Below are 24,582 nucleotides of genomic sequence, written 5' to 3' on the forward strand. Positions count from 1 at the left end.
GTTCCCAGCCCATGCTCTAAACTCCATTTCCTAGCTACCAACTCCATCCTTTTCCTGACAACAGTTTGTTCACAATCTTTATATCATATTTGACCCTGAGATGAGATTCCAATCATGCATTCATGCCATTAGCAAGACCGCATATTTCCACCTCTGTAACATTGCCTGAGTTTACAGCTCATAAGTTTCTGAAACCCTCATTTACGCCTTTTTTTACCTCTAGCTTTGACTACTCAAATGCACTCCTGGCTGGTCTCTCACCTCCTACCTTCCATAAACTTGAGATCATCCAAAACTCTGCTGTCCATGTCTTGTCCTGCACTAAGTTGGTTCTCTTGTCACCCCTGTGCTTGCTGACCTATGTTGGCTCCCAGTAAAGCAATGTCATGATTTTAAAATTTTCATCCTTGTTTCCAAATTCCTCCTTAGCCTTGCCCCTCCCTATCTCTGTAATCTCCTCCAGCCCCAGAACCCTCTGAGGTATCTGAGCTCATATATTCTGGACTCTTGAACATCCCTTATTTTATTACTCTGCCATTGGTGGCCGTGTCTTCAGATGCTAGGCCCTAAGCTCTAGATTTGCCTCTCTGCACTTCACTTTTCTCCTTTAAGATACTCTTTAAAACCTGCCTTTTCGATCAAGCTTTTGGCTATCTGACTTAACATCTCCTTATGTGGTTCAGTGTCAAATTTTATATTATAATGCTCCTGTGAATTAAAGCACCTTGGAACATTTTATTATGTTAAAGGTGCAATACAAATACAAGTTCTTGTTTGTCCTTAATAGACTCATAATCAGATGCTGTCTACTTAAAATTTTTTGTTAGCATAAAGTATCATTATTATGCATTTTAGACTCAGCCAAGATTTAGCCAAAGATTTGGCAATCCTAGCGAGGGAGATTCATGATGTGGCAGGAGATGGAGATTCTTTTAGTTCATTACCATCATCGTCAACCCTTGGCTCCACAATTTCGGCCAGGGAAGAGGTAAGATCAGTTTTAAACTACTTTCAATTTGCTGTAGCAGAGATCCAGATAAATAAATTAAAAATATAAACCATAATGAAAACCATTTCAATAATTAAGATGCCTGTATTTTATGATTAAAGGATAGTCAATATTGGAGAGTGGCTAGATTTGTAACTAGGAAGAAGATAAATGATTTGGAAAACACAAATGCAGAAGTATTTTCACAAGGTTTCCAGAAACATGATACAAAGGGCTGGGTTTTCACTACTGAGGAAGTTAGTTTTAGTCAGGAAATTTCCCAGATTGGCAGAACTGCCTTGGGTGAAAAGGCCCTGAATCATGACACTTTTGCTGCAGAGAGGTGGAGGTAGGATAGAGTCAGGCCTGCTAATCCCAGAGCAGATCCTAGATGGCCATAGGGCTGGGCGTGTACTGAGGTGGGCTGGTCAGGAGGCCTGCCTCGGTTCTCTGGGACTTCGTGCTAGTTGTAATAAAAGCTTTTTGGTCCTCTAGTGCTTCCCCTGCTCCCCTCAACCACCACCTGCTCCCCATGGTCCTGCATACTGTTCATTTCAAGTCATAACCAACTTATGCCCCCCCAGCTACTCCCCACGGCTCCATTACTCCGTGCTAACTCATGCCCATTCACCTAGCATGAACTATATACATAATCAACGAGCCATAAAATAACAATGGCAAGGAGGGAATTGCTGAGTGGAAAAAAAACACCCATTCATAAATGTTCTTTGGAAAAGAATAGTTGTTCCTACGACCCTATAAAAGTGTCTGATTAAAGTATCAATAGCAGAGGCTTCAAACACTTCACACCTCTTAACCTGGCCCAACTAACTATTGAGACATTGAGAAATGAGATGACCGAAAGAACAACCTATTATGACCATATAAAGATGTCACTCAACCAAAGTCAACAGTTTGCTTCATTTGTCAAAACAGAATCAGTGCTGAATTCATGCTTTAATTGGTCTCGGTTCTCAGCCAAGCATTCTGGCTGATTAGTTATGTACATAGTGTATACTGGGTGAATGGGCATGGAAGGGACATGAATTGCCATTAAATTAGCTTGGAGAGTATGAGGAGCCATAGGGAGCGGCTGGGGAGCATGGGTAAGACTTTTTGAACTTACCTTTCAAAAGGTCCCTGACCCTAGACTATGGAGAAGCTGGCCTGACTACCTGAAAATTGCAGGGGGCTAGGAGATGCCTATCCTGTAATGGAGCCGGCCAGGTCGGGAGTGCAGGGTATGGGCTTGTTACTTGCATTCTTATTCTGCACCGGTGAAAATTGCTGGCGCCAGGAATCCTGGAATTGGGTCCTGCCCGTCATTTTTAAATGGCTCCAGAGTCGTCTCGACTGCACAAAAATCAGGCCCATATTCTCAAAACTTTATCAAGAATTAAGTGAAACCCACATTATGCAAAACCTTGTTCACTAATTTTCACCCTGCTAACGTATCAGTTATACTTCACACTGAAATACATTGTGGCACTATCTTTTTGTAATACTCAATATAGACTGTTTACATTTATTCATTGGAAAATAAACAAGTACATATATTGCAAATAGAAGCTATGGATTTTTTTTTTGCATTAAAAACAAATTGATACTGAAGTTGAGTTGAATCTGCATACCACAAAACAAATCTGAAACAGAAGCATTTTAATCTGTTCATTTATAGCGAAACATTTGCCAGTGTTTTGCCAACATTAAATAATTTTTAGTGTGGGCTGCTTTTATATAATTCCTGAATGTGAAAAACCACATGGGTGGCTTTTATTTACTAGACGTTTGTCTTGTTTGCTTTACTGGTGAACTTCTTCCTATTTGATGAGTTAAAGCTTCTTTATAGTCTGTCTCTGTGTTTTGCGTGTATGTTTCAAATTTTGAGACATTTTGGTTCCTTTTGAGTCTTTTTATTGTTAAGCTTTAATAGAAGTTCTCACCAAATAACATGTTGTTATCTCTTACTTAATTTTTCTTAAACTCAGATTCCAAAAACATCATCACGGACATCCCATAAATCACAGGTGCATCATTCAGATTTCATCTTTCATTATAGAATGTGTGATTTTATGTATGTTTACACACTTAGAATACACATTGTTAAACTAAGATTTTAAATGTAGTTTAAACATTTTTTTAGTTGGTGCAGCACATTCCTGAAGCAAGTCTGAACTTCCAGAAGGTTCCCCCAGAATCTTCAGGAATTAAGAAAGATTTGGATCAAAATATGAATGATAGCAAAGATCCAGATTCAAAAAGAAGAAGCTGGAACAGAGAAGAGGTTATCTATGTTTTCTTTATATTTGAGAAATGCCATGAGTTGCCTTTGTTTCTCAGAAGTGTGGGTGCATCATTTATATTAACTATTATAGCCATGGGCTAAATTTGTACAGCACTGTAAAGCTAACTATAATGTTTATTACAAGAGAATGTGTCATGATAAATTGTACATTACATGAAGCCTTGAATGTTTTGTAAATGTTATATGTGTACAACCCGTATCAGCAATCTATTTTATTGAAACAAATGCAATTAATCATGAAATACATTAGAAGTGTAGAATGAAGTGTAGTTGTACATGCTAGTGTGTATAGATCTGATTCAGGTACACAGATGATACAATTTTCCACAAGGTAAATCAATATCATCAAATCAAAAAATAGTATGGCACAGAGGAGGCCATTCACCCATCAAGTCTGTGCTGGTACTTTCAAAGAACAATATAGTTAGTACCGCTCATTGGCTCTTTCTCCATTTTTTTCTCTTTCAAGTATTCCCTTTTGAAAGCTACAGTTGAATCGCTTTCCAACATCCTAACCATTCATTGCATAAGGGTTTTTTCTCTTGGCATCTTTTTTTTGCTAGTCACTTCAAATCTGTTCCCTCTCGTTGTTGACTCTTCAGCCATTAGAAATAGTTTCCTTTTATTTACTGAACCTAAACTCTTAATGATTTTAAACACCTCTATCAAATCTTCTCTTGGCCTTCTCTGCTCTAAGGAAAAAAAGGCTACCTTCTCCTGAAGCAAATTACCTCAGAAGCTGGAATTCTGAAATAAAAACAGAAAATGCTGGAAATACTCAGCAGGTCAGGCAACATCAGTGGAAGGAGAAACAGTGTTAATGTTTCAGGTCAGTGAACTTGGGTCTGTTTCTCTCTCTGCCGTTGCTGCCTGAACTGCTAAGTATTGCAGCATTTTCTGTTTCTACAGTTTGCTTATGTAACTGTAACCCCTCAACCCGGCATTATGGTTGTAATTGATCTCTTCTGTATCCTCTCCAAAGCCTTCATGCCCTCTAAAGTTTGGTGCTTAAAATTGGACACCCCACTCCAGCTGGTAATTTATATAGGTTTGACATAACCTAGCCTTAATACTTATTGCCTTTATTTATAAAACCCAGAATTCCATATGCTTTATTAACCACTTTGTTAATCTGTCCTGCCACCTTCAAAGACCTATGTACAAAAACAATTTGTGCAGGTTTCTCTCTTGTTATACCCCCTTTCAAATTATACCATTTAACTTGTAGTGAATATCCTCATTCTTCCTACCAAAATGTATCACTTCACACTTCTCTGAATTGTTTTTCGTCTGTCATATGTCATCCCATTTCATCAACCTGCCTGTGTCCTCTTGAAATCTATTGCTATCTTCCTTTCTGTTTACTATACTTCCAAATTTAGTGTTATCTGCAAATTTCAAATAGTGCCTTCTACCACCAATTCCAAGAATCTAATGTACATCAAGAACTGCAGTGATCTGAGTACTGAACCCTGGGGAATACTAGAGTATACCTCCATCCAGTCCGGAAAAATGCCATTCACTGTAACATTCTATTTAAATCCCTTGACCAGTATCGTATCCATGCTGCTACTACCACTTTTGCTCCATGGGCTTCAATTTTGTTAACAATTCTATAATGTGGTACCTATGAAATGTCTTTGAAAGTCCATATACACAACATCAATTACACTGCCCTCCTTCACCCTTTCTGTTAACGTCATGAAGTTATGGTATGCAGGACATATTGAAAGATCCTTGAGCTGTATATAAAATTAATTTTTAACACTGATTCTAAAACAAACACATCTTGCAATAATAAAGCAACTTGCGCGTCTGAATTAGCTTTATTAATGCAATGCTGACCCCATACCAAAAAGGTGATCACTTAGACGTTTTTGATTTAAATTGCATGCTTTTTTTTCGTGTAAAGTTCAGCCCTCAGCAGGTGAGGGATGTTGTTAAAGAGGAATGAAACACCCTGCACTAATCCGTGTATAGTGTTCTTAGATGCAGGCTGAATATTTACTTTGCACTGGCAATCACTGTCACTGGGACAAAATCCTGGAACTCACTCCCTAACAGCAACGTGGGTGTACCTACACCACATGGACTGCAGCAGTTCAAGAAGGTAGCTCACCACCACATTAGGGATGGGAAATAAATGCTGGCTTTGCCAGTGACACCCACATCCCAAGAACAAATTCAAAACAAAATTGACTCAGCCCCAATCTCAGAACAGCACCTGCAACTGCGTAGTTTTCCAATTGTAGCACCAACCATCTGGCAGTCACCAAGAACCAAATAATGCCAAATTAGGGACAGTTTGCTGTTATGGGCCTATGGTCATGATGAACTGGATTGAGGCTATCTAGCCTCCAGTGACTAGAGACCTGTATAGGCAATAGGCAGGGTATATTTCAGTTCCAGAAATCTGGTCTGGATTTTAACCTAGGTCATAGAAATAAAAACTACTTGATGTTAGAAACAACTATTATTGTAATAATACAAAATACACACCAGATATACCATTTTGAATTGATGTTTTTTACACATCTGCTTGCTTTCTTTTCTGTCTCCATTCTCCTATTTACTTTAACAACTTTATTTCTGTCTGATATCCCTTTACCATCTATTCTAAACCTTCACAATACTACTTGGCCCAGATTTTGCAGGGCATCTCAATGCACCCCATTAGTTGGACTTAAATTGTGTGTTTAGGTTGTTTAAAAAAATATGTTTTGCACATAAAGTCACTGGAGTTGTGAGCTGACAACAGTGCATTGAGGGCAGTGGGTATCTGGGACCTTGGTGACAATGGGACCAATAGTATCTCTCTTTAATCAATAAAATTAAAAGACTGAGAAATAAGCAGAGGAAGGGTTATGAAGAAGGATAAATTAGAGTGAGAATTCAATGTCAGATTTGGTTTAGAATGATAAATGAAAAGTGGGAAACCAAGATTACGAGTGAGAAAAAAGGGATGGAGCAAGAAACAAAAAGTTAGAAGTTAAATTTTTCATTTTAAAATAAAGCTCCTTTGAAAAAAATTCACAACCTGAAAGAATCAGATTCCACATTTATTGTTTACTTTCTGGGCAAAAGAGGTTGATGGTGCTTATTAACATGGATTATATCATAAAAAATCTGTTAATTACTTGACTTAATTACTAGACTTTCTGTGGCAAACTTAATGCGTAATGTGAAAATTCAACAATTTCATAAGTCATGGGGATTTAAGCGTGACAGGGAGTTTTCACAAAGTTAGTGGTGGCGCGGCACAAATCGGCCAGCAACCCATTGCGATTCGCAATTCATGGGGTTGCTCTTCCTCGCCACAAATTATTTGCCAATTTGAGCATTAATAATGGTATATGTTGTTCAGATACCATCATTAATTTCAGTAAAATCTGGCCCATGATTTTTTGTTTCAAGTCATCTGGGGTCCCATCATCCATTTTGGAAGTTGGATCCAAATGCAACAAATGACCTTGGGTTGTAAACTGACTTCAATGGCTATTTTATCCCAACAAATTAGGGCTTAGCATTGTAAAATTTGAATCATAACATGATTATGATAATGACGAGGTCATTCCTGAATGTGATTGTTTGCATAGTAGAGAGTTGGATAATCAACACTTATTACATTCCAATAAGAAAGTGCATCAAATATTAATGGTGTTTCTAATCATTAGTTAATGTTTCAGGATTTCTATGCCAGAATGGAAAATATTAATGATTAACTTATTTAAGAAATGTTATGTGGATTGTCAATGTCTAATTCTAGATTTCTGTTCAATATTACAAATTTGCACACTTGCTTCAGTGACATATGGGAATTGAAATAAGAGAGTATGTTATGGAACTTCCACATGAATGATATGCCTTTCAGTTCTTCAAATTTGATTGACTAAATGTTAATTATGTTCAACTACATGGTGGTATTCCTAATTTTAAAATATCCTTCATGACTAAAACTATTAGTCTTTAGACTTTTTGTAGTTGCATACTTCTTGAGAGACTAAGATATAAGAACATTAGGAACAGGAGTAGACTATTCGGCCCCTTGAGCCTGCTCTGCCATTCAGTAAGATCATTGCTGACCTCCTTGTGTTTTGATTTCCACGTTCCCATCTAACCCTGATGACCTTTGATTCCCTTGCCTAACAAGAACCTATCTACCTCTGCCTTTAAAAATATTCAATGACCCTGCCTCGCCTCCACCACCTTCTGAGGCATTTTGAAGATAGAGTTTAACACCACCTATATATCATCAAACTACAGTTAAGTTCCCGTCTCTTTGGTTGAGAAGTATTAAGAACAAATAAATTGGTAAGAATTAATCCTCTGTTCTTGGAAATGGTCAAGCATTTAGTGCTAGTGCAAAGCATAAAAAGGGCTTACAAACAGAACCCAGACTCTAAAGCACATCTGTACTACAAGATTTAAAAAGAACATTAGAAGTTAACTATTTTCAAATGACATTTTTACAGATTTTGAATTAGTTCCTCAAACTTCTGAGAGAGAGATTGTAGGGGGTTACTTAATTATATTTTGACACACTACATTCAGGTGAACGCATTTAAGGTTATTGCTTTTGGTTGCACATTTACTGGGAACTGATTATTTTATAGGGTGTCTATAACTTGAAGAATCCCAGAGGTTTGGCTGAGTCAGGGGGATATCAAGGATTCTGCCTACCTGCGAGGCAGTGTTGCTGCTCATTGAGGGTTGTTGAGGAGTCAATAATTTGTCATTCCATTCTGCTCTAGTTGTATAAGCTGTCGGGAAGCAGTTGCACACTTTCTGGTATCTTTTGAGTTCAAGGTGGAGTCCATTCTTGACATACCCCCAAAAGTCATATGTTTCCCCATCTGTTGTGAGAAAAAATGCATATTACAGCTAGTGGTTATGCTAGCATGTGCATTGTAGAAAGGGCATGTACTTCAGTAATCAGGCCCTGCTGGCACAGGCCTGGGTTCTACAGAGATTGTGAGGTGTGCCGTGCTGATTGTCACTTTGTGAACTGCTTTTTAGAATGCGGAAGCGAGACCAAAATGTAGGCAGTCATTTGTATGACTGGCCACAGTCGCTCCAGCCCATTTCTCTTAGAGAAGATATGGGCTGGAAACTTCCTCCCGTCCGGCGGGTTGTGCGGGGGCAGGCGCGAACCCAATCAGCACCGCCAATCGGAGCCACGCCATCATTTTATGTGGGCAGGCCAATTAAGGCCTGCCCATTGTGACGTGCGCCTGGAAGCGCTATGCACTCCCTGTGTGGGCGGGAGGGGAGGATTCCCTGAGTGGTTCCCTGCACTCTTTCGTGCATGTGCGTGAAAGAGCGCAGAGATCTCCCTGAGGCAGATTTGTATCAGTCTTAAACTTTTAAATAAAGGATTTTTAAACTTTTAAAACATGTCCCCTCATGTGACACTATCACATGAGCTGGGACATGTCAAAGAATAAATGTATACATTTTTATTAGGTTTTAAAACAGTTCATGAAACCTCATCCTGCCCGTGGATGAGGTTTCATGAAAAATGCAAAGGCTGCCTGGGCTCTTCGCCTGCCCACCAACCTTAAGGTTGGACGGGCAGCTCATTAAATTGAGTTAATTAGTTTTTAACAGGCCTTTGACAGTTCAGCGGGCACACAGCCAAGTTGGCTGCACGCCCGCTGAACTGACAATCTAAATGATGCGTGGTGACGCCGGGACACCCACCCGACGTCACTGAGCGTCATTTTACGCCCCCGCTCGCCAATTGGAAAATGCTGCCCATGGAACCTGTAAAACATCTATAGGGTGCAGAATGCTATGTGTTTTATCTTGAGCTAGCCCTCATACATACAGTTGTCGGTGTTAACTGTACATTTATGGTTGAATCTGTCCCTGTAATATCCTTGTTAGATATCATGAAAGCTACACAGTGTTTTAAGAAGCTATTCTGAATACATAAAACCCCTAACAAACTTATAGTTCTTGGTAACTGCAATATTTTTTTCTCTCAATTATTTAACTAATATTGAATGTTTTAGTTTAAGACATACTGAGCATGTGTTACATTTTAGGTCATGCTAGATAACTTGATGTGGAACTCAGTATCCCAGCTGTCACAGTTCATACGAGAAAATATGGAGCAAACTGCAGCAAAGATAAAGTGAGTAAATTACTGCCATGTTTGGTGATTTTATCATTTATGATCAGGAATATTAAGTTTTTTTAAGTTGTTTTATATAGTTGTTGATAACTATACTCAAGTTCTCCATAACTTGATGACAAAGCATAATCTTGTAGGTAGTATTGAGTTTAGACTGGATGAAGCAGTCATTACCCTGTGCGCATGGCTCATGAGTGCAGTTTTTTAATGTACTTCTAACTTATGATAGAAAATTGAGAAGATGGAAAGTTGTTCTACAAGCCATTAACAATGGGCTGTTCTTCAATTGTTGTGATTGTTATGCCCTTATAAAGTTACATTGTGAGTTCCTGAAGCTTACGTACTGTAAGAAGAATCCATATGATACTGTGTCTGGTAGTTCAGTAATTCACATGCTTAATAAAAGAAACTGTACTATGTTCCCTCATTGGCACGCATTTAAATGTCACTTTTTCAAGTAGAGTTATTGCAATCTCTTTAGATACTTAATTTACATGTTTTGCATCTTTTCCTGTTTTCCAAACCTCAATCATTTCCATGTCCTGTCAGTGTTGGGACAGGCACTGAGTGAAGCAGAATATGGTTTTTCTCTCTATCAGTTCTTGCCTCTCTGCAGACCAGACTGAAGTGGGCAAATTTTCTCATTGCCCGCTTGTGGTTGGTTCTAATAAGGTTAAGATTAGAAAGGTGCAATTTGACTTCAATTGCAGCCCTGTACAATTTTCTTTTCCATTGTGGTTAATGGATGCCAGCCTAGTCTAAACTCCAGATTTTTTGATCCACTGCTGGACCAGTTTGTTAAATTACTTTGCACGTTCACTTGAATGACGTTTTATGATGGGACACTTTTTAGTACTGGCGTGCAATAACTTATTATGTAAATGTTGATTTGTAAAGATCTAAATATGGTATTATTATTGTCTCATGTAAAAGGTACTTCTGTTGTTTGCTTTTAGACTTCTGTTCCAAAACAAGGAGAGAAATTGGGACGAAATTGAGGCCAAAATAAATTCTGAAAATGAAGTGCCAATTCTCAAAACATCAAATAAGGTAATCTTACTAAAATGTAACTTTCTGTTTTTACCTTTGTTTGTGTCTATTTTATGCTTATAAACTATGCAGGGGAATAGCTGAAGCAAGATTTTGGTCCATGTCAGAGTTGCAAACCTTTTCATTATCTGGGTTCCAACCTCATTTTCTAATACCGCATATGTTCCCTATTACTTCCTGCCTGTGCCTTCCTGCTCTTGTGAAGATGCTGACTTCTTCTCATTACTCCATTGGTGCCAGCCACCTGTGATACATGACCCAAATGTTCATTAATCATTTGTCAGTTTAGATAACTAGTTTCAATGCTGTCATAGCTGGACTTGACCCTTTCCTCAACTGACATCTAGCATCTGTGTTCCATTCCCTTAGCCAACATCCTCACATTCACTGTGGCTGAGATTAGCTGACTTGAGCACAAAACAGTGAACAAATCTGTGGCCTTTCTGTTCTGTAGGATGCAGTTGCTTGCTGCTTTAATCAACAAACTATCAGGGGAGCTCCGAATGTATATTTATTAAAATCAGTAAAAAGATATCAGTGATTAATGGGCACTTGCTCTCTCACACTGGTTGTCTGTTTTTAAAGAAATCGGAGATAGAAATGGCCATTTTTACTTTTTATACACTAGAATTTACATTTGAATATCATATATAAAAGGAATGGCAAAAATAACTAAACATGATGGGAATGTTACAGGAAAAGGTAAATAAGCTAGGTAAATTAATTTAAACAATTATTTGTGAAAATACTAGTTTATAAGATTAAATATTTCTTTCGCTTCTTAATTATTAATGTGAGCAGATTCCACATTGCATTAGGCTATTTATTTATTTCCTTTCTTCTTTCATGGGATGTGGGCATCACTGGCAAGGCCAGCATGTGTTGCCCATCCCTGATTGGCTTTCTGGGCCATTTCAGAGGGCACTTAAGAGTCAACCACATTGCAGTGGGTCTGGAGTCACATGTAGGCCCGACCAGGTAAGGCCCTAAAGGAAGGAAGCAAACCAGATGGGTTTTTACGACAATTGATGATAGCTTTATAGTCACCATTACTGAGACTAGCTTTCAATTCCAGATTTTATTAATTGAATTCAAATTCCACCAGCTGCCATAGTGGGATTTGATCCCCTATCCCCAGGGTATTAGCCTGGGCCTCTGGATCATTAGTCCAGCGGCATTACCACTATGCCACCACCTCTTGTAATGTCATAATGGTCAGGGTATTACTTCCTTTAGAATAAATATTTTAACAATTACTGAAGGTAGAATGGTTAATAAAAATACTGAAACTGTTTTGTCAGCTCAATTTACAGATATTGTTGTTACACTGAATTATGTAAAATCTGCAGCAAAAAAAAGCTATTCAGCCCAATTAGTTTATGCAGTGTTCTGTTCCAAATATGATACTTCTCCCTCTGTTATATCCTCCCCCCCTAGTTTCCTTGATTATCAAAGGATCCAATTCATCTGGACCCATAGTTTTCACCTCACATTTAACCAGTTTGTCCAGTTTTTGATGAGCTAACTGAGAAGACTGATGGGGGTAATGCTGCTGATGTGAATACATGAACTTCCAAAGTGTATTTGATGAAGTGCCACATAAAGGCTCGTCAGCAACATTGAAGCCTGTGAAATAAAAGGGAAAACAGTCATTTGGTAGGACAGAACTTGAGTATTGTTGCAAAAAAGAGATTTTTTGTCAAAGCTTTTAGGCTTGCACTCATCAGCAAGAAAATACCAATGTCAGGGGAAACAATATATTTATGCTGTATAAGAAGAGAGTGCAGATTGATTGGTAGAGGCGTTGCCATGGAGAATGTAGCAGTAGGAACATGAGTGGTATACACCACTAACAGGATGCTGCCGTCAAGCCAAAAAGACTTCCTGCCTATCACACAAATGAGTAATATGGTGTATGAATTTCAATGCCAATGTGATGCTAGGTATTTAGGCTGTATGTCCCAAAGACTGGTGGATCATATCAAACAGCATCCCTTCCGCTGTTCACAATGGGCAAGGTGTGGACCATACCCAACCAGCCCGTGCTTGCAAAACTCAAAACACAGTGTCCAACATTAGATGTGATTCCACGATTGGATAACATTTGCTAAATAATCCTCAGTGGCTAAGAATTATGCTGACAACCAATTTGATTGTCGGGCTCGCAATGTGGCGCATTTACGTGGACTGCAAGTTACATATATTAATACACAGGGCCCTGCTCTATGCAGACAAAAAGAATGTGTGTACACATTGTGCCTGTTTCAGCTAAACAAAATAAGTGACAGCCATTTGCTAGTTCATTCCCCAGGGCAATGTCTTGACCAATCAAGAGTCAAGCTGTCTGGTTTAAATTTCAAACAATGCTTGGCTGTTCACTGTCAGTCATCATTAACTGCTGCATTCTCCATGGCAATGCCTCTATGAATCAATCAGCACTCTCTTCTTATACAGTATAAATATGTTTCCCCTGGCATTGGTATTTTCTTGCAAATTGTCCTGATGAGTGCAAGACGAAAAGCTTCACCAAAAAAGTCTCTCTTCTTCAGCAAAAGGGAGTGGCAGCATGGAACCAAAGTTAGATAATGGCAGGAAACAATAGTGAACGGTTGTTCACGGGCAGGGTGAAGGTGTACAGTGGTGCTCCCCCAGGGTTTGTGTTAGGATCACTGCTTCTTGTGATCTATATCAATGACTTGGACTTGGGTGTACACGGTACAATTTCAAAATTTGCAGATGACATAAACCTTGGAGGTATAGGAAACTGAGGAGGGTAGTGATAGACTTCAAGAGGAGACTGTAAAGAGATATAGATAGGTTAATTGAGCAACAAAGTGAAAATGGAGTATAATGTGGGGAAGTGTGAGGTTATTCACTTTGGTAGTAAGAATAAGGAATCATCTCCTGTGCAGTAACCATTGTATGATTCTATCTAATTTCTTTCTGTCCTAACTTGTAATATCCCTCTTGACTTCTACTGTTGTCATTTCTTCTTTGCTCATTAGGATTGTTAGTTAAAAGAACGAGGCACACACTTTTTTTTAGGATTTATTTTAATCGTTAAATACATTAACCATACATCTCTATGTTTCAAAAATGCATTGTAAAGGCTTCCTTGTGTCAGAAACAATACTGACCCAACTTTATAACCTATACAATTGGAATGTAGATTACAATGTGTGATTCCCCCTTAAAAAAAAATTTTTGATATCCTATCCGAATCCCAATTCAAAAGTATCATTAAAGTATCTCTAACAAAAAATGTTCTGATTGCTAACTTGGTTTTCTATTCTAGGAAATATCCTCAATTTTTAAAGACTTGAGAAGAGTTCAGAAACAATTAGATGGTTAGTAATATCAATTGATGTTCTTGATGTAATTGATGGTTTGCTATTTTAACTGATTTTCTTCCACCAACTGACATTCATGGTAAAAAAAGTTACTTAATTAGTTTGGAAGCTAAATTAAAAAGTCAAAAAAAAACCAAAATATAATTTTTTTAAAATACCTGAAAAAATTCAGCAGCATCTGCTGAGGGGAACACAGTTAACGTTTCGAGTCCGTATGACTCTTCAACATAACTAAGTAAAAATAGAAAAGAGGTGAAATATAAGCTGGTTTAAAGGGTGGCGGGAGGTGGGGGGGGTGTGTGGTAGAGCTGGATAGAGGGCCAGTGATAGGTGGAGATAGCCAAAAGATGTTCCTCTCCGCAGATGCTGCCAGACCTGCTAGAGTTTTTCCAGGTATTTTTATTTTTGTTTTGGATTTCCAGCATAAGATTTTTTGCTCTTATCTTAAAAATAGTCAACCTGATGTACAGTGTTGTGTAATGTATACCACATAGCGATTGACTTCCTTCAGACACAAATTTTCTATCTTGCAAGAGGTGTAGATATACTAAAATATGCGTTTCTTTTCACAGCAATCAATACAATCATAGATCCTGATGGATCTCTGGATGCTTTGACTGGTAATCAAATCTCGCCAATTTCTGCTTCAGCAATGAACATGAAAGAAAGGACTGCTAATACTGTGGTATCCTCAAAGGATTTGCCAAAATCGTCAGCGCAGTTATTGAAGGAGTGTGCCCATCCAAGCTCTAAACCATCCCAGTTGTCTTCAGATACGGACAGCATTGACTCTGACTCTGAATGCAATACTCAATATAACATGATTGAGCCAAAAATGGAAAATATAGTCACTATGCTTTGAAAGAACTATTTATTTTTGGCCATGATTTGACCAATGCGCATTGTCATAGTTGTTATGTGAGGGTGGTTGTGAAAAAGTTGTATAAAATAATGCTGTAAGTGACTGATATATTGCACAAAAAAGCTTAGTGAAAAAAATGGAAGTTAGCAAAGAAACTATTATTTTAGTTAAGTTCCATAACACTTTCTCAACATCAGTTCAGTACAGAGGCAAGGTAAAATATGTTTAAACTGAGAACAACATTTCAGTTTTTGGCCAAGCTGTGCCATTTGAATACTATAATAATATGATGCACTGAAGAATATACTAGTTGCACAGGTTGTAATTTTGCATGCCAGGTTTCAGCACAAACTTAACGATTGAACAATGGCTGCATATTTAGCAAGTTGTTGCATTCTCAGTTTCTTGCTTTTTTATATCAATGTTATGACAGGGACAGCCTAATATTTAACTCAGTGCTGGTTTAAATATTGGTTAAATATTCTGGGAAGGAGAAATTAGTCATTTTCCTCATCAAAACTTTACCTACTTAAATATTTATGTAATAGGTGACTAGTTGTATTCAGGTCAAGTCTGTGGTATTCTTTTGTCACATCAGTAAGTACTATGCATGCTTAAGGTTTTTGTAACCCTTTATGGTGAATTGGCTTTAGTTTTGAGAAATGAAATCCATCCACATCTCTTCAATGCTATAACAATTTTAAACCTTAAGCAATTTTTCAACGTGAGATGTAACCAGTTCAAACAAACATGACTTATTCAGCCAACCGACTCTAAAAGAGAGCAAAGTAGGCACGTTCCAACCAGAAACAGTGATGCACAAATATATATCACATTTTGAAATGTCAATGTGTGACTGACAAAACAGTCCTAGCAATTATTTTCAATTGTGAGAGATTAAAAATGTTTTCTTTTAAGCTTTTGTCCCACTAGCCTGCTTAATTTAGTCCCCTTGTATTCCATTTTCCACACGGCCCATGAACTTCCCCATAGCCATTGCTGCATACACTATGTTTGCATAACTGGTAACTTGTTGCACAATATGGCTTCTCTGCTAATTTCTCATGCCTAAGATCACAGGACTCTCTCCAACTCTTGGGAAGAGTTTGCCTGAATGACATTTGAAGTTTAGGGTAACCTCACATGAAACTTTAGTGCTGTCATATGAGAGCTAATATACTGTTCCAAAGTATCATATTTGGGAAGTAACAACTGATATCTTTCTTGGAAAAATTTATTTTTTAATTACGCTATGGAAATATTTCCTTTAATGGGCTGAAGTACACAAGTTTGTATTAACGTTTGACATTTGTGTTGGTGAACTTCAGGAAATCAGTGTGCTACCTTAAAGCTGCTGAACTGTGCAAAGCATATTAAAATGCCTTCTGTGTCATTGTCTAAAGAAAAAATGAAAAAATGCATTGGATTTTTGTGCTGAAGAAAGGTACAAACAGTTATAATTGGTTACAAATATCTCAGGATGTCCTTAATGATGCCTGGTATTGTTAATATATTGTGTAAACATCAGCAGCAAAAAAAAATGATGATTGGAATGACAATTTGTACATTGTGATACTTGTTATAATGACACACTTATTTCAAATGCTTGGTTCTTATGAAGAATTGTCATCATTATAGATCAACCCACCTGAGACAATAGTAGAGCCAAAGATCAAATGATATGCTGTTAGCTTTGTGTCTGTATTTTTTAAATCAGTCTGCCTCACAAATCAGTTGATTTAACAGTACTTCCAAAGGTTTATGGAATAGTTCTTGCAGCAATTATGTATCTTCATATACCAGTTTCTAGACATAGTAACTGAGTAAAGAGTGCGAGACTACCTATCGTATAGAACATAGAAATATGAACGTATATATGGCATCTGTGCGCTGTATAGATTATGCATGTCTGACAATTCCTATATATGTATGCTGCATATATGCTGTGTCAAGGCAACTTTGTGTAGTTACCATGGCATAGGAGCTGGTACTTGAGAGTAGGAACAATTTTGATGGCACGGAGGACAACAGTTATTAGGATCTAACATTTTACATATGGACAGCAACTATATGTATGATGTGGATTCTTCCCCACCTCTCCCCAGTGTGTAGCCTGTGTTCTGCACTTACTTTTTATGTTGTATGTATTTTGGGAATCTGTGAGGCATGAGTGTACTAAAACAAGAAGCCATTATGTTGAGGGTGTTTCATTATAACTGCTGGGTGATGTTGCCTTCTATCTTTTTCCATTTTCCACTTTATTTTAAATAGTGACAAAGTGATGGAGTTGTATTGTTCAAGCTTTGGTTCATTTTTGATTTTTATGTGCAGCAAATATTTTAATGCTTTCCTGTTAGATTTAAATAAAAACAAAAGTGTAGCCTTTTTGGCTTGAACCTGATTTGACTTTGAATACTCACAGTAAACGCATCGACTTTATAAATAGATGATTGTCAGCCGCTTTAAATGAGAAGTTAATATTGCTACTAGTACCACAAGCCTATTGAAGAAGTTTCTGAACATAGTTAATGTATGTTACTAAAGAAAAAGCATCATTTGTAAGTTCATAATTTAAATTTTTGAGGACTTTGCTCTTTTAATAGTTGACTGATTACAATTTTGCCAAGCAATCTGGATGAACTTGAGTGAGAAGCAGATACTTGAAATGATTAGTTGATTTTAAAGTCAGATTGTAGTCTGCTTACACTAGATTTTCACATGCAGGAAAATGTAATTCCTTCACTATTACTGTACTCTGTTCATAAGTGGTGTCCTGTGCTGAATTGTTGAAGCACTTGTTGCTAGCCTGCTAGCTGATGCTGTTTCTTTTCTTTTAGTGGCTCATTTATTATTTTGCTTGTAACAAACTGTATTTACATGATAAATACAAAGCATACAGCTTTTTTATTTCCAGCTGGAATGTGCCATTTTTTTGTACTATAGTATTTCTGTACACTGTCCAGCTTTCAATTTGATGTATATTTCACTTTTTGCACAGTTATATATAGCTGAATATAATGAGCTTTCTTCCATTTTTGGCTGGTTTCAAAGTTGTAATTTATTTTGTTGCCTTATAATGAATGACATGTAAATTTTGTTAGGATGAAAGTACTTCTGATTTTTAAACTGTTTTGCACATCACAGTATAATTTTGAATTACTATTTAATTTTTCCATGGAAGTTGATTATAATAAACCATTCTTCATAGCAGTGAAATGTCTGTGTCATGGTAATCAATGTTCATACTGACAATACCCCAGAAGGAAACACTTAGCAGTTATAAAATAGAGGGAGCTATCTCTCCCATATTAGTTTTATTACCACAATAACCTGCCCCTGCCTGAGAACTAGGCCCTATTTCCATTTATTTCCAATATCTTAACTTGTAACGTGCACACATCCACAAGTCCATTTGTAGTCATTAGGTAGAGAATGTAGTCTGGTTAGCTCAGTTGTTTTGAGCATGGTGCTTAATGACACCGAAGTTGTGGCTTTGGTCCCAACACCGGCTGAGGTAGTTCTTGGGTCTGTCTCTTCTACTTGCCCCATTAATGACATCATGGAAAGACCACTAGAGATAAAGATGCGTAGAGAGCCATGATTAGCAACCTTTGGACAACCAATGATGTTACTTGAAGAGAGAAAGAGATGTAGAGGAAAATTGCACCATGGGGTTTTTTGAAGTAGCCTTTTCAGAAGGTTTATGTCTGCTCCAAGCCTAAATGTTGGCATTAAAACAGAAAATGTTAGAATATCTCGGCAGGTTTGGCAGCATCTGTGGAGAGAGAAACCGAATTAATGTTTCGAGTCCATATGACCCTTCCGAGCTAAAGAGAAGTAGAAATGTGATAGATTTTATGCTGTTCGAGGGGGTGGAACAAAATAGAAGGTCAGGGATAGGTGGGAATTAAGGAGAAATCTGACAAAGATGTTATGGACACAGGACAAAGGGAGTGTTAACGGTAGTGTTAAAGACTCAAGAAAGTGCTGGTAGTCGCATAAAGGTGTTATAACCGATGTAGTTGGTAAAGCGGAGTTATTTAAAATTCCCAGAGAGAAACTTTAAACAACTGTCATAACCTATAATTTTAAGTATTATGTTTGAGATGCAACTCTAAATTCAGGAATCGGACGACCAGTTCCCGAGGCTTTACGTTAAACTAGTTGAAACATTTTATTAATTTACACAGGTTAAAATATATACACATGGCTACAAGTTACGACTATCATAACTTTTAACAAATTCCCAAACTAATCTCCATTAAGGCAACAGCAACCCATAGACTTAACCAGACACCAGGCAAAGCATTTTCACCTTACGAATTCAAAATGAGGTTCATTGCACTTTGGATCCTGTGGAGCCAGTTGGAGGCTTGCAGCTGCCTTTTGATCTCACATTGCCTCTGCTCTGCACACCTAAAAACTACACAAGTTATACATACCACCACTGATTGAATTCAAATTCTCATTGTCTCACCAGCCTCTTTAAACTTCACTTTTTAACCCTTTCATAGTACCAATTTTATTAGTAATATAAACATATGGCTTGGTATCTGCTAGATAGGTGTGAAGTTTTCACCCCACTTCTTGAATGCTGTATTCAAAAAATGCAAATGCACGCTATCTCTCTGTCAAAAAACTAGTACCCATCAAAGCACCCAGACTAGCTGACTTCAATCCAATTAAAATACACCTGCAGACTAAACCTGTATTTTAAAAGAAAAATATTTTCCAAAATATATACATTAGTAGCTTCACGACAAAGGTAAGATAGCAGAATGTTAATAGCAGGCCAAGGGTCAGTGCTCTGTGAAAGCAAAACATAAGAACAAGTGACACGTGGCCTTGTGGGGTGAAGTGGGATGGCGGGGTTGGAGAAAATAGAGATTGGCATCCTTGGATATGGGGCATATAGGACAACATTCAGCTTTTTTTTGCTTCAAGGTGAAAGTGGCATATTTGTTTCCTAAGTGATTTAGAAAATAGATCTTTGCTAGACTCTGATTTCTAATTTTATTGTATAACTTTTCATGTTCTGTTTGTAGTAATCATGGGAAAACTTGAAAATTCATCTTATGAAAAGAAATACTTATATTTCTAAAGCACCTTTTGTGACCAGAGGATGCCCCAAAATGCTTTGCAACCAATGAAGAAGTACTTTTGTAGCCATTGTTGTATAATTTAGGAAACGAGGAGGCTAATTTGCACACAGCAAGCTCCCACAAATAGGAGTGTGATAATTCACATCCGTTTTTGTGATGTTGAGGGATAAATATTGGCTGAGGACACCAGGAATAACTCCTCTTCTTCAAAATAGCGCCATGGAATCTTTTACATCTGAGAGGTGGCACCTCCGACAGTGCAGAACTCCCTCAGTACTGGGGTGAAAGCATTGGTTCTTGTGCTGAAAGAGGACTTGAACCAACAATCACCTGAATCAAAAGTGAGAGTGCTACCAACTGAACCATGGCTGACACATGTGAATTGCTTTCTTCAATAAAGGACCCTTCATTTAGTTTACCTTTTACAGTGTTGGTACTTTTGTATTGACAACCAATAACACAACAGCACAGCCATTTGAGCACCGCCATCTCAGCTCTTGTGATCCAAGTTTTAATCAAGCACAGATGATTGGCTAAATCTTTTCATTTAGAACTCTTAAGCTCTGTGATCCAACGGGGAACATAAACCTAGTTCTTATTGGTTGAGAGTCTACACTTGAAACTTCCTGCTGATAAGTTTACAGTCTGATTTAGATTAATCAGAAATATAGTACAGGAAATGGAAAATTCACACTGGTTCAGTGGAGCCTGTCCTCTTGAAGTAACTATTAACCAATGGATGTGTTTTGATGCAACAATGGGTACCAGAAAGAGTATTATTTTAACAAATATGTCTTTCTATGAAGCTGCTTCAAGTAAATTGAAGACAATTATAAACTTCCTGCTTGTATATTATTCATTACTCAGCAGATTATATAACAAAATAAATGCTTTTTAAAATGTTAATCAAAAAGTAATAAATACTTAGTCAAATCTTAATCAAAGCTATTTGGCAGTTATTGGCAAATATTTAGCCCAAAACCAAGTTAGAACCTAAGCACCAAAAGCTAACTAAGTGCAGCACTAGTACTATGGTAACATTTTACAGAAGTATTCTAAACTTAAAAAGGGAAGTAATGGAAACTTGAGTGGCAGTTTTACTAAAGGTTTCATCACGTCACAACAGCTGTTTCGTCTGAATTAAGCAGTCGTTCTCTGTCAACTCGGTACACATCAGCAAAGCCACCTAGTACTTTTTCAGTACTGGTAAGTTTATACGTTATTTTTGTGTTTTGCAATGTTGAATGAACTGTTTATATGTAGCTCAATGCATCTCTTCACTAAAACAATTTACTTATTAGATCAATTTCTTTTAAATCTTTTTTTTTGCTTTCCTGTGTTTTCACGCTGTTTCCTTTATTACTTGCCCTTTCTTCTATATATATCATGGGATTTTCCAGTCAGCCTCAAGGTTCCCCCAAGTGGCAGAGACCAGTTTAACCGCTTGCAGCGGCCCCCCCGGAGGTGGTCCAGCAATCATGGCGGGCCGAGAGGCTCCCCCTCCGGGCTGAGTGCTGCAGGTTGTCCTGTAGAGGGGCTAACCCCAACACTGATGGCCTGGCTGCAAAAAGCCACTTCTTTTACGTTAACTTAAACAAATTAGGAGAGGCCCCCCCTCCCCCCATTTTTGAAGCACCCTCTCCTTCACTTACTTTCCATTCCTACCTGCTGCTCTTTTCAACCTGGAAAGCCGCTGATTCCCTTCCCTTCCCTTCGGCTTCGGCTTCAAAAGCCCGCCCCCTGTCCTTATTTGGACCACAAGCCCACCCTTTGGCCATTAATTGGTTGCCCCGGGTAAGAACCACAATAAGTGACAGTTTCCAAGCATTTTTTTTTGCAAGCTTCTGATCCTCATTTCAACCTGAAGGTAGGGTTTCAGAAGCCTACCGGGAAAATCCCACCCTCAATGTCTACACACTCTTACCTTCGCAAGGCATCAGTGGATAGTGATTAACAGCAGGAACCCTGTCGAGTTTTCTTCCCCCTAATCGAGTGTGCTGAGGCAAATTGTAGAGCTTCGACCACCATTACTCTGAGGTTAGCCCCTTCACAATAGGCTGGAAATTGAGCCTGCAACCTTTCTGTTCTGTACAAATCAGCTATTCAATTGATAAACCTATTGAGCAACAAACAAAAAAAAAAACAATTTTTTAAAAAATTGAGCCATTAGGCAAGTAGGAATGTTGTGCAGCTACCCTTTTTAGCAAGGACAACAGCTGACTGGAAATAAACTGGCAATTGCAAGTAATTCAGACACGGAAAGAAAAGCCAAGTAGACTATTAAGTTTTAATATGTTATAACTACTGATCTGGCTGGGCCCAAAGATATTGCCCGATACCTCTACTGAAAATAACACAAGGAAAGTAATGTAAACTTAGAGGTAATGGTATTGCAACACAAAAACTTCTTTCCATGACTTTTTAAGGGACAAAACCCATGCAGTAGACTAATGAGTGGTTGAAATGAGCAAATCCACACAGATCTAACATCTTTTAAGTGTATAAAATTATAAAAATGGTACTTAGGGTTGGTTACAAAATGATCATTCCTATTTGTTCTCAATTCATAGCCAGTGGGTGTGATAATCCATAGGCTGTTATTTAGCTACTCTGGTAATGAAAGAGTGTAAGAGCTGTGTTCTGTACAGTTGAGCCCATAGCAAAACATGATCTAAAGCTAGAAAATTAATTAATCTGAAGGATTTGCTTAACCATTTATGTGTACCACATGGTTTAGAATCTGATTGCAGAACACATTACATTTCAGCATCTTTGCCATAGAAGCTGATTTTGAACTTAAGCTTTGCAAAAAAGTTCAATATTCAAATCTCTGTGCATCAACATTTAATTAGGAGATCATATTGGAATGATTTACAACTTGGGAATTTCTGATTTTCAAAGACTGGCTGTGTGTGAGCTGTAGCATTTTGTTAAAATACCTTGTGCTTTTGCAAAAGGAAGTGGGGACACTTTAATTTTCTCAATCCTTCATTGGTGTGCCTGCCTTTGTCACTGCCTCATTGACCTCCTGCATTATCCTCACTTATCACTAAAAGTGCATAAATATTTGCACCCAGCAGTTTTAAAACACAACTGTTTTTAAAAAGTTTTTCAGTTAAGTGCACAGCCATCCCCAGAATAACATTCATGATTAAATTCAGGCAAATATACTTCCTCTTTTTAAACAAAATCACAACAGGGTGGAAACAGTTGTTCTTATCATGTTAAACCTGCAATTCAATAAACAGGAAGTGAACTATATGTGGAAAGGGTAAGGTTACCTTACAGACAATGTCCTTGACACTGCCATCACCATTCCTGGGTATGTTCTGTCCCACCGGCTGGACAGATCCACAGGCATACTTAAAGAAAGAGGTGTCAACGTGCTGAAGCCACAACACAGGACTATTTGCATGCCATCAGCAAAAGCAACATGCAGCAGACAGAGCTAAGCGATCCCACAACCAACAGGTCAGATCTAAGCTCTGCAGTCCTGTCACATCCAGTCATGAATGGTGGTTGACAATCAAACAACTAACTGGAGCAGGAGACTCCACAAATATCCCCATCCTCAATAATGAGGGAGCCCAGCACATCAGTGCAAAAGACAAGGCTGAAGCATTTGCAAACATCTTCAGCCAGGAGAGCTAAGTGAATGATCCATCTCGGCCTCCTCCTAAGGCCCTAGCATCACAGATGTCAGTTTTCAACCAATTTGATTCACTCAATGTGATATCAAGAAATGGCTAAAGGCACTGGATACTGCAAAGACTTTGACAACATTCCGGCAGTAGTACTGAAGGCTTGTGCTCCAGAATCGCACCCCTAGCCAAGCTGTTCCAGTACAGCTACAATCACTAGCATCTACTCAGCAATGTGAAAAATTGCCCAGGTATGTCCTGTGCACAAAAAGCAGGCCAATGACTACCCCATCAGTCTAATCTCATAACATTCATGATTAAATTCAGGCAAATATACTTACTCTTTTTAAACAAAATCACAACAGGGTGGAAACCGTTGTTCTTATATTAAACCTACAGTCACAGTGCTATCAAATGGCACTCACACAGCAATAACCTGCTCACTAATGTTACGTTTGGCTGCTGCTGGGGTCACTCAGCTCCTGAGCTCATTACAGCCTTGGTCCAAACATGAACAAAAGTGTCGAACTCAAGAGGTGAGGTGAGAGTGACTGCCCTTAATCTCAAGTGTATCATTTGACCAAATGTAGCATTGAGGAGACTTGCAAAACTGAAGTCAATAGAAATCAGGGGGAAAACTCTCCAGTGGTTGGAGTCATACCTAGCACAAAAGAAGGTAATTGTAGTTGTTGGAGGTCAATCATCTCCGCTCCAGGACATCACTGCAGGAGTTCCTCAGCATAGTGACCTTGTACAAACCATCTTCAGCTGCTTCATCAATAACCTTCCCTCCATCATAAGGTCAGAAGTGGGGATGTTCACTGCACAATCCTCAGCACCATTCACAACTTATCAGATACTGAAGCAGCCCATGTCAACATGCAGCAAGACAATATTGGGGCTTGGAGTGATAAGTGGCAGATAACATTGCCTGGCACTTGTGTGGTGTGAATTACCATCTCCAACAAGAGACAATCTAACCATCAACCCTTGACATTCAATGGCATTACCATCGCTGAACCCCCCACTATCAACATCCTGGGGTTTACCATTGACCAGAAACTGAAATGGGCCAGCCATAGAAAACTGTGGCTAGAAGAACAGGTCAGAGGCTGGGAATTCTGCAATAACTCACCACCTGACTTTGC

The 24,582-nt window shown here is 38.3% G+C and overlaps 2 protein-coding genes and 1 long non-coding RNA gene across 9 annotated transcripts in view; 2 read left to right on the plus strand and 1 right to left on the minus strand.

The window, feature by feature from the left end:
* Nucleotides 1-17,907, plus strand: part of cep170ba (centrosomal protein 170Ba) — a 77,322-nt gene extending 59,415 nt beyond the window's left edge. For 4 of the 6 annotated variants that reach the window (XM_078562509.1, XM_078562512.1, XM_078562510.1 and 1 more), the window contains exons 14-20: nucleotides 856-988; nucleotides 2,977-3,015; nucleotides 3,132-3,272; nucleotides 9,341-9,429; nucleotides 10,386-10,479; nucleotides 13,775-13,826; nucleotides 14,402-17,907. In XM_078562509.1, the coding sequence (XP_078418635.1) occupies nucleotides 856-988; nucleotides 2,977-3,015; nucleotides 3,132-3,272; nucleotides 9,341-9,429; nucleotides 10,386-10,479; nucleotides 13,775-13,826; nucleotides 14,402-14,691 (838 nt within the window). In that variant the 3' untranslated portion in view covers nucleotides 14,692-17,907. Of the gene's footprint in view, nucleotides 1-855; nucleotides 989-2,976; nucleotides 3,016-3,131; nucleotides 3,452-9,340; nucleotides 9,430-10,385; nucleotides 10,480-13,774; nucleotides 13,827-14,401 lie in introns of those variants that run through there. The other 2 variants (XM_078562513.1, XM_078562514.1) reach the window with 2 other exon arrangements.
* LOC144693108 (uncharacterized) overlaps nucleotides 1-23,277 on the minus strand; it is a 90,170-nt gene extending 66,893 nt beyond the window's left edge. For both annotated transcript variants that reach the window (XR_013579469.1, XR_013579471.1), the window contains exons 1-3: nucleotides 23,075-23,277; nucleotides 21,712-21,909; nucleotides 7,974-8,111 (exon numbers count right to left, since the gene is read on the minus strand). This is a non-coding gene — a long non-coding RNA (uncharacterized LOC144693108). The remainder of the gene's footprint in view (nucleotides 1-7,973; nucleotides 8,112-21,711; nucleotides 21,910-23,074) is intronic.
* The window catches only part of pld4 (phospholipase D family member 4), a 66,853-nt gene continuing 63,170 nt past the window's right edge, over nucleotides 20,900-24,582 (plus strand). Inside the window, exon 1 of the mRNA XM_078562517.1 lies at nucleotides 20,900-20,999. The gene's annotated coding sequence lies outside the window, so the exon portion shown is untranslated. The remainder of the gene's footprint in view (nucleotides 21,000-24,582) is intronic.

The sequence above is a fragment of the Cetorhinus maximus genome, chromosome 18 (genome assembly GCF_964194155.1).
Source record: "Cetorhinus maximus chromosome 18, sCetMax3.hap1.1, whole genome shotgun sequence".
NCBI classification, from domain to species: domain Eukaryota; kingdom Metazoa; phylum Chordata; class Chondrichthyes; order Lamniformes; family Cetorhinidae; genus Cetorhinus; species Cetorhinus maximus.